Consider the following 10,486-nt stretch of genomic DNA (forward strand, 5'->3'; position numbering starts at 1 on the left):
CTACACTTACAGCTCAGCTCTTGGCAGTAGTACGGTAGATTATTTCATTACAGATCTAGATCCAGTGTCTCTCAGAGCTTTCACAGTCAGCCCCCTCACACCCCTCTCAGACCACAGCAAAATCACAATCTATCTGAAAAGGGCTCAGTCTAAGTCTGGGGCCCCTAGTGCCTGTGAACTGTTTAACAGCACATACTCATACAGATGGAGCCCAGACAGCATGGGGGGCGTACCAAAAGGCACTGGAAAATCAAAACGTCCATGATTTAACTCATTTGTTTCTATCTGAAACATTTCCCCAGAATAATTCTGGTGTAAATTCTGCTGTGGACAAAATCAATTCAATATTTCATCATTTGGCTTCATTGTCTAATTTGAAAGCCTCCAAACCAAAACCTCAACAAATGAACAATAACAAATGGTTTAACACTGAATGCAAAAACCTGAGGAAAGCTATTAGTGAATTATACAGTAATATTGATAAAAATGATGATCAGTACAAGATATTCACGAAATGGAAAACTCTGGAGGCGGTGATAAAAAACAACCAAAACCCTCTAGATTAACAAGAATAAACAGAAGTCATCCAGTCCCTGAAAGGAAAGAAGGCTTTTGGAATTGATGGAATCCTCAACGAAATGATCAAATACTCAGACCATAAAATCAGATTGGCTATACTAAAACTATTCAATACTATTCTAGCAACTGGAACTTTTCCAGACATCTGGAACAAAGGTTTAATAACCCCAATTCATAAATCCGGAGATAAATATGACCCAAATAACTACAGAGGAATATGTGTATCCAGTAACCTGGGAAAAATATTCTGCAACATCATTAATAAACGACTTTTCAACTTTGTTGATAACCACAATATTCTGCATAAATGCCAAATTGTTTTTTTGCCAAATTGCCGCACAACGGACCATATATTTACCCTCCAGACTCTAACTGATCAAGAATTAAACATTAAGAAAAGAAAGGTATATGCCTGTTTTGTTGACTTCCAAAAAGCCTTTGATTCCATCTGGCACGAGGGCCTCTTCTATAGGCTACTTGAAAGTGGCATTGGAGGGAAAACATATGATTTGATTAAGAACATGTATACAAAAAGTGAATGTGCCATAACGATTGGACACAAACAAACAGCGTTCTTCTCCCAGGGCCGGGGAGTGAGGCAGGGATGCAATCTCAGTCCAATTCTCTTCAATCTATATATCAATGAATTAGCAAACCAGTTAGAGTGTTCCACGGCACCTGGCCTCCTCCTGAACGACACAGAGATCAGAGGTCTGCTGTATGCAGATGACTTAGTGTTGCTCTCACCTACTAAAGAAGGTTTGCAGCAGCACCTTAACCTCCTTCAGAGATTCTGTCAGACCTGGGCCCTGACAATAAACAATTCAATTCAATTTTATTTATATAGCGCCAAATCACAACAACAGTTATCTCACAGCGCTTTTCATAAAAGAGCAGGTCTAGACCATACTCTATGTTATTTACAGACCCCCAACACTTAATAAACACAGCAAAGACTAAGATAATGATCTTTCAGAAACAATACAGAATACAATCACTTAAAATCAGTTAACCCCCAGACATATCATCACAAAGCCCTAACATACCAGGAGCTGAAACCAGAGAAGAGTCCCCTCAGCCAGCTGGTCCTGAGGCTCTCTGCAGTAACAAGTCCCCAACAGCCTCAGGACACCAACACCAACTCAAGCAGACCAAACCAAATTATAAGCAAGCAGAAAGAAAAATATATTGAATACTGGAAAGAAACGACCAAAACACAAAGTAAATTATAATGTTATCTGATCCTAAAAAGAGAATTCACACTGGCAAATTACCTGAGTACAATAAAATGTCCCAAACTAAGAAAAATGTTGACAACATACAAACTGAGTGAACACAGCCTGGCCATAGAAAAGGGACGCCACAGGCTACCACAAGAGGAGAGACTCTGCTCCCAGTGTGACAGAGGACAGGTAGAGACAGAGCTGCACTTTCTAACCTCATGCCCCAAATATAAAACACAAAGACAAAAACACTTAGCAAACATTTCCCAAATATACCCCGAATTCGAATTCATATCAGACACACAGAAACTCCCCTATTTACTGGGAGAAATGCCCAAATGTGAAATAATTGCTGCAAAATGTGTCTCCTCATGCCATGAAGTAAATGTAAATGCTCCGTATTTGTATTGCGCCTTTGTCTTTTCGGCCACTTAAAGCGCTTTTACACTACATCTGCATTCACCATTCACACACATTCATACACTGGCGGAACAACCAGTGGAACCTCAAATAATTGTACAGATTTTCAAATTATTATTATTTTGATCGTTTGATATTTTAGTAATTGTTTTTACATTTGATACGGATTTCTTTTTTTTTTTTAACACATACACACGCTTACCTTTTTATTTATTTTATTTTTTAATATTTCTTTTTTTTTTTTTTTTTTTAAACACACATACACTTTAATTACTTGTTTAATGAAATGTATGGGGTTGATTGTTCTTATGTTGTATGTATGATGCTTTGGCAATATTGTTGTTACACATTCATGCCAATAAAGCTAATTTGAATTGAATTGAGAGACAGAGATAGACATTGACTTTTGACTTCTTTTATTTATGTCACATTAAAAAACAGGCTCCATTCCCATCATCATAATAAATCCTCAACCAGGATTACTAGACACACACACACACAACACAATAATAAGTTAAACATTAAGAACCAGTGCACCATCTTCCTCTTGTGAACATAAAACGTGTCTGATCCCCCACAGAGCCCTGAAGGGCTCCAGATTACTAGTTAGTGTGTAGAAAGCGTGCTCTACTCTCAGACGAGCTGCAACCAGACCTTTCAGGCTCCGCACCACATCCGTCCAGCCCTGACCCAACATCTGACTCTTCCTGGTCTTCCAAATTGCTAGCTTAGCTGTCCCAAATAAATTGATTAGAACCAAAGTCAGTTTTTTTCTTATTGTATATTTTGGTCCAAAGACAAACAGAGGCACAGAGAAATCCTCTCCCAAAGCTTCCCATCCATTCCTTCAGCACTCTAAAAAGACCAACAAGCCGAGGACAACCCACCACTAAGTGCTCCAATGTTTCCCTCTGAGTGCAGAATGGACAACTCTCCCCAGTGCCTGGATCCAGGTGAGCTCTGTGTCTGTTCGTAGCTAAAGCTCCATGTATCATCCTCCACTGAAGGTCCGGAATCCTTGTCTCAACAGGGGGTTTATACAGGACCCTCCACCCGCCTTTAGGGGTAACGTCTGAAGCAAACACCTCACACCATCTCAACTCCTTGACTCCAGCCAGAGTGTGAAGGTTAAGCACCTTCACACAGCTGAAGTACAGCTGCTTCTTCCCACAAGAGCTAAAAACACCCAGCACTGGTGTTTGCATGGTGAGAAGAAGTCCACTCTCCTCTCGCCACTCCTCAGCAGCAGGACAGACGCTCAGAGAGGGAAAAATGTACACACCGTCATCCTTCCATTGGCCAGCACGATTCTTAGCAAAGCCTCTCAGTGGCTCAGAAAGGGACTGCCAGACTTCCTCCACAATCCTATTCAGCATTCTGGAGGACCTGATGTTTGCGATGCCACTGAGTGTTTCCATGGATGCTTTTGTGAGGTGGCCCAGTTTAGTAATGCCGGCCTCAAACAAATTTAGTCCTTAATGTAGTCGAGGAAAGCGTTGCGTTTCTAAGGAAATTGAACAGCGGCTCCTCATAGATCCACATCCCTGGCCTAGGGTCAGGAGTTTGTGTGACCGTCAGTGGTCCCAGTTCTGCCTCTGAAATTCCTCACTCCCTAGAAAACTCGTAGGCTTTTTATACCCCTTTTTCCCCCACCTAAGGTTCCCAGGAAGACCAGGAGTGCTCCCCATGCACCACTCCCCCCTAAACAAGCTTAATTTTTCCCCTAGTTCACCTTGGCAGAGGAAGCCAGGCTTTCTTCTAACTCTTGAATGTCTCCCTGATTGCAAATAAATACATTTACATCATCAGCATATGCTGATACAACAACAGGGGGCGTCTGAGCCAGCTCTGGCAGACCCCTCAGCCTGCTCCTCAACCTGCAGAGGAGAAGCTCAATGGCAATGCTGTAAAGCTGGCCTGAGATGGAGCAGCCTTGCCTGATCCCTCTCCTAACTGGCACAGGAACACTCAAACTACCTCCCACCTTCACCACACAACATGCATCACGATACAGCAGCTTTGCCCAAGACAAAAAACCCTCCCCACCACCAAAAGCCTGTAAGGTAGAAAAAAGAAACTCATGATCCACACGGTCGAAAGACTTCTCCTGGTCAATAGATATGATACCAACATTGATGTTATATACTTTGCAAATATCAAACACATCTCTCAATAAGAATAAATTATCAAACATGGACCTGTCTGGTACACGGTATGATTGATCGTCACCAATTAGAAAGTCAATAACAGTTTGAAGCATAAGACCTTGGAGGGAATCTTATCGTCCGTGCATAAAAGAGCTACTGGTCTCCAGTTCTTTAAAAAGGGCTAAATCTCCTTTCTTAGGCAGCAGAGAAAGAACTGCACGCCTACAGGATGCTGGAATTGTCTCTTTTTTTAAAAACACCCTTTAAAAACATCCAGAAGGTCCTGTCCCATGATGGTCCAGAAGCGTTTAAAAAAGTCTGATGATAAAACATCTATTCCTGGAGCCTTGCCAGACGCCATCTGAGACACAGCAGCAGTCAGTTCATCAAGAGTTATATCCAAACCCAGAGCCTCCTGATCTCCTGGACCCAGCTGAGGAAACCCCTGGTGAAGCTCCGCAGCAGAGTCCACATCACAGCAGTCTGCCCTGAACAAGTCTGTATAAAAGTCCACTGCATGCTTCCTCATCTCCGTTGGGTCTGTGGTCACCTTCCATCAGGGAGGCGGAGACACACCATCTGTTTTTTGAAGCAACTGACTTCTCTAAGTTAAAGAAGAAAGTGGTTGGTGCATCTATGTCCTGTAGTCTGGTGAAGTGTGCTCGGACTAAGGCCCCTTTGGCTCTCTCCTGCAGGAAGGAGTTAAGCTCCTGTTTTTTAGATTGTAAACGATCATTATTTTGCTGATCTGTTCGTAAGGCATTTTCCAAGTCTCTTATCTCGCGCTCTAACTCCTGCACAGCTCTCTTGACGTTTATAGCATCACTGGCTTTGTATTCCTGACAAAACACCCTAATTTGAGCTTTTCCTACCTCCCACAACTGAGTCAGAGAAAGAAAATCATCTTTCTGAGATCTCCAGTAAGCCCAAAACAATCTGAAATTTTCACAAAAATTAAGACCATGTAATAATTTAACATTAAAACGCCAAAAGGATTTTGGTGAAAGAATCAGCTCCATTAAGACTAAATGATAGTCTGTAAAAACTACTGGGATGATCTGACCGTTAAAAAGTCCAGCAGTAAAGGAAGCAGGTACATAAAACCTGTCTAGTCTAGCTGCACTTACTCTACCATCTGATATTTTGATCCAAGTGTATTTCACCCTCCACACATCAACCAAATCAGTTTTTCTAAATACATGAGACAGGACAGAGGAGGACTGAATGTGGCTCCTCTCCAGTCCTATCTAAAGTAAAGTCAGTGCAGCAGTTCCAGTCACCACCCATTACAATAAACTCTCCTGTACCAATATTATTTAGTCCTTCTTTTATTACTTGAAAAATCTCTTCCCGCTCAGAGACTTGGTTTGGTGCATATACATTAATAAAAATGAAGCTGAAGCCCTCTACTTCAGCTCTCGCCATTAGGCATTTAACTTAGAGGAAAACAAAATGGCAACTCCTGCACTTAGATTTGTCCCATGGCTAAGGACCTGCTGCCCTGTGTGTTTCTGTAAGAAAACTACATCTAATCTTTTCTGTGCGATTACTTCTGTTATTAAAGAAGTTTTAAGAGTTTTCCTTAGACCGGTGACGTGCTTCTTCAGACGATAACATTTCTTGCTCTCCAGTAAATCGAGCCCAACAACTCTCTGCAGTGTGGTGACTGACTGAATAAATTTATCCACATCAGGAATATATTCTGTGTCATCCAGGAAGCCATTAATTTCCTCCATAGAAAACAAGTCAACACTTTAAGAGTAGCTGTCAGAGTCAGATTCACAGTCCATGTCACCATGGCCACGAGCAGACTTCACCTGATCATCTGGCTCACTATCAGGGCTGACCTGCAGCAGCTCTACATCCTGCACAGCAACACACTCTGCATCCTGCTCTGGCCTCCCCAGGTCATCCTCTCTCTGCCCTGTCCTGACCACAGCCTCCTCAGCTGCAGCAATGTCTTTAACCTCGAGGCCACTATCACTAAGCCGCTATCACCGCCATCGCCGTCAGCTCCGACCACGGAGCCACCACCATCACCGTCAGCCCCAGTATTGCCACGGGGAACAGCCTCGGGCAGCGCCCGCTGTCCCCCTCCCCGCTGTCATCCTCGGCCGCTGTATGTGGGGACACGCGATCCGCTTGTGACCCACATCTCCACACTCCAAACACTTCATGTTACTGGAGCTAGCATACACCATGTAGTGTCCCTGTTCATGTTTAACACAGAATGAGACATCCAGAGTTTGAGTTGGAGAATCCAGAAACATGAACACTTGTCTCCGCAGAGACTGAACATGCTTCAGCTTGGCGTCCCTACAGCCCAGACTCACCGCCCGGAACCCGCTCGCAAATCTCCCGAAGCGCTTCAGTTCTGTCTGCTGCGCCTTGTTGGAAATAAACGGGGGGACTCCAGACACGGTGATCCGGACCAAAGGCACCGCAAGCGGGAAAAACCTGAACAAACTCGTCATCTAAGACCAGTCCGCTTTCTATGAGCTTACTGACAAACTCTAGATCCTTCAAAAATACAACCACCGCTTTATTCATGCGTGAGGCACACGAGATGTTTCCACGCCCCACCTGCTCTCCTACCACCAGCAGCACCTGCTCCACCGTGGTGCTGGGCTGCGGCACCACCCTCACCTCTCCAAGGACGCCATCCCCGTCAAGAAACACGGCTTACTACCCCCCAAAGCGCAGCAACGTAGAGTGACAACAACCACAAACAATTATCAAACAATCATACAGTAAACACTTAGGAAGGAAACAAAAGAAGTTTGAAATTACTCGCAAACTCTCAGCCACACTCACCGTGCTCTCCACCACCAAACTCCCAGCATGCACTCAGAGAGCGAGAGCCAGCCAGACAGCCACTACATAATATACACACAGATGAAACAAAAAGTAAAATGATGCAAACTGCTGAGGGAGTACCTGAAGAGCGGTCTGGTGAACTTCATCCTGCCCTGCTCGGTCGCCATCTTCAGCGCCAGGGGAACCGCTTCCTCCCACCTGGACCGAACACACAACCTGAGCCACCTGGAGGGAGAACCGCCAATCATCAGGGAGCTTCCAGGTAGGAGGAGGGGCTTAAAAAGGACATGATGTAGGAGTCTTACCTGAAGCGGATCTCTGAGTTCATAAAGGCGTTGAGGTCATAAACCTCCTGCATCTTCTTCACGTGAGTCAGAGGGAGAGGATCCTGAAAGAACGGACAGAAGTAGATGCTGCTTAAGTGAGGAGGACTGTGGTGAGCTGAGGAGGACTGTGGTGAGCTGAGGTGTGGGTGAAGTAGTTTACCTCCTGAAGCAGGAGGGACAGGAACTCGATGAGCTGGTGGGACGACAGCGTCTTCACATCGGACTCTTTAAAGCTGCTCAGGTCCTGGTCTTTGGCCTGAAGGTGGGCAGAGGATGGAGGTTTGACTCAGAACATAAGAAACAATGAAACCAAGCCCGCGTGAGGTCCAGGTCTTACCTTGATCCACCTCTGGCTCAGAGCGATGCAGGCGTCGGCCAGCGTGGTGTCGTACCTGAAACGCAATGATGAAACATCAGAACAACCAGGTTTAAAGAAAGACTGGGAGGCCTGACGGGATCCACTCACTGAGGTTTGACGGGAGGCATCCCAGGAGTGAACATCCAGGCGTTCCAGTCCACCTTGTTCAGGATGTCCACCTGAGGAAGATACAGCTCAGCGTTACCTACGAATCTGCTGCAGGATGTTAAGAACCACCAAAACCGGAAAAAAAAACAAACAAACAAAAAAAAAACACCTTTCTTCTGATCATGCGGGTCACTTTCAGGCCGTGGTCAAGTTCACACTTAAACCACATTTAAACCATCAAAGAAATCATCAGCTTCATAATGAATGTGTCCACAAACGCCCCGCGCACATGAACACATCGCAGTCCACGAACGAGCCAGGTGTGTCTCACCTTGTCTTTAAAGTAGGTGAACAGGTAGTTCTTCCACTCGTCTGTCGTGACGCTGCTGTAGGCAAACAGCTGGATGTACGACTTCACAAAACCCATGAACACCTCTGAAGAAGACACAGCAACAGGTGAATCAGTACTTTCACGGTCAGACTATCTGTGATGTGTCCAGGTGTGCGCGGGTGTTACCTGGGCCTCCCATCAGCTCCTCCAGATGGTACAGCAAAGCAAAGCCTTTCTCGTAGGGCACAGAGGAGAAGGCGTCGTCGGGGTCGACGTCCTGCAGGCTGGGGACCAGGTTGGTCAGAGGGTTGTTGGCTCCAAAGGTATTCACCTGAGTGATGACACCGACAGGGAAGAAACAATCTGCTGAGATCAATCGGTTCAAACTGTAAACCCAATCAGAAAACAAACACGTGACCCCAGACAGGGATCAGGTCCTCACCGAGTCCTGCAGCTCCTTCCAGCCCCCCATGGCTTTAAACTGTCGGAACTGTTCACTGTCCATACACCTGCCAATCATCCTCTCCAGGTACACCGTGTGACCTTCGTTCAGCCTGAAGACAACAACAGGAAGCAGTCATCACAACGCTGTCTTCCTGCTCTGATCACATGATCGATCCGTTGATGAAACGAACGGTTATTAAATCTGCAGATCAGAGACTCGTCAGGACAAACGTTTGTTTTACATCAGAAGTGAAAAACGAGTCTTTCTGCCAAATATTAAATCACAATAATAAATCAGCGGTTCACCAGAAGTGCTCCCAGGTCTTATTGGTCACCAGATTACCCGTCCAGCTGTGGGAGATCTCATGAGCGATCACCTGACAGGAAGAACAACACCTGAACAGGTGAACACTTATAAACACACACCAACGACTGAACAGGTGAACAGTGACGGGTGTGTACTCACGTTGGACAGAGATTTGTCTCCCGCCTGTAACGACAGAGACTCACAGTCAACAGTAATCAGTTTTTACCGCAAGTCAAACTTTCAGATCTTCTAGATTCAGGCCACAAAGTGAAAAGGTTTGATTCTTGATGATCACAGCTCACGGAAATCAAAAATCCAGAATATCACAATGTTTCGTCCAGAAATGTGGACCTCCTGAAAACAGCTGGGCGGGGCTCCTTCTGCATCAGACCATCGGCCTGCTGAGCTGTTATGAAGCCTGCAGGTCCTTTAACGAGACCTTCAGCCCGTCTCGAGTCCCTCAGAGTCTCTATGGGGTTCAGGTCAGGTGAGCTGGCCGACCAATCACAGTAATACCATGGTCAGCAAACCAGTTCCTAGTGGTTCTGGCCCTGTGGGCAGGTGCCAGGTCCTGCTGGAACAGGAAACCGGTGTCTCTATAAAGCTCGTCAGCAGATAAAGTCTCCTCGCAGACGCAGACTATGGGACCTGGATTTCATCTGGAAAAAGGACTTTGGACCACGAAACACCAGTCCACTTCTGCTTCTCCTTAGCCCAGGTAAGACTTCCGTCTCCGTCTCTGGTTCAGCACTGGCTTGATAGCTACAAGGGTCACAGCCCTGGTAGCTCAGTTCCAGGACCCGTCTGTGCCTGGTGGATCTTGATGACTCCAGCCTCAGTCCACTCCTTGTGAAGCTCCACCAAGTTCTTGAACCTGCTTTGCCTGACAGGCTGCTTGTCACCTTGTCCTGCCACACTTTAACCTTCCAGTCCCCATGAACATTACTGATCCAGGACTTGCAAGAGCCAGCCCTTTCAGCAGGGACCTGCTAAGGCTCCTGGTGGACCGGGTCACTGACTTCTGGACAACTGAACCAGACTGATATATTTTGACAAATGAATTTTTGATTTCCATGAGCTGTAAGAAGTAATCATCAAGATTAAAAAAGATTTCACTTGATGTGGAATTAATCTTAAACATCAGAACAGTACTCTTTTTAAATTAAATTACAGAAAAACAAACTTTCACAAAATTCTAATTTTGTGTCTGTCTGTCTCTGTCTGCATGTCTGTCTGTCTGTCTGTCTGTCTGCATGTCTGTCTGTCTCTGTCTGCATGTCTGTCTCTGCCTGCATGTCTGCCTGTCTCTGTCTGCCTGCATGTCTGTCTGTCTGCCTGTCTCTGTCTGCCTGCATGTCTGTCTGTCTGCCTGTCTCTGTCTGCCTGCATGTCTGTCTGTCTGCCTGTCTCTGTCTGCCTGCATGTC

General features: G+C 45.5%; 3 protein-coding genes across 3 annotated transcripts in view; 1 reads left to right on the forward strand and 2 right to left on the reverse strand.

The window, feature by feature from the left end:
• LOC123971238 (NLR family CARD domain-containing protein 3-like) overlaps positions 1-10,486 on the forward strand; it is a 427,855-nt gene that overhangs the window by 156,112 nt on the left and 261,257 nt on the right. The gene's annotated exons all lie outside the window — the stretch shown is intronic.
• The window catches only part of LOC123971220 (NACHT, LRR and PYD domains-containing protein 12-like), a 524,333-nt gene that overhangs the window by 19,079 nt on the left and 494,768 nt on the right, over positions 1-10,486 (reverse strand). The gene's annotated exons all lie outside the window — the stretch shown is intronic.
• On the reverse strand, positions 7,307-9,371 carry LOC123972144 (leukotriene A-4 hydrolase-like; the record flags this gene model as incomplete). Its single annotated transcript, XM_046051421.1, is given in 10 exon segments — positions 7,307-7,411; positions 7,492-7,574; positions 7,673-7,768; positions 7,850-7,904; positions 7,979-8,049; positions 8,310-8,413; positions 8,496-8,640; positions 8,752-8,863; positions 9,060-9,130; positions 9,220-9,371. Coding segments are annotated over 8 exon segments (737 nt in total), but the record flags the coding sequence as incomplete, so codon positions are not given.

This window comes from Micropterus dolomieu, linkage group LG01 (genome assembly GCF_021292245.1).
Source record: "Micropterus dolomieu isolate WLL.071019.BEF.003 ecotype Adirondacks linkage group LG01, ASM2129224v1, whole genome shotgun sequence".
Classification (NCBI taxonomy): domain Eukaryota; kingdom Metazoa; phylum Chordata; class Actinopteri; order Centrarchiformes; family Centrarchidae; genus Micropterus; species Micropterus dolomieu.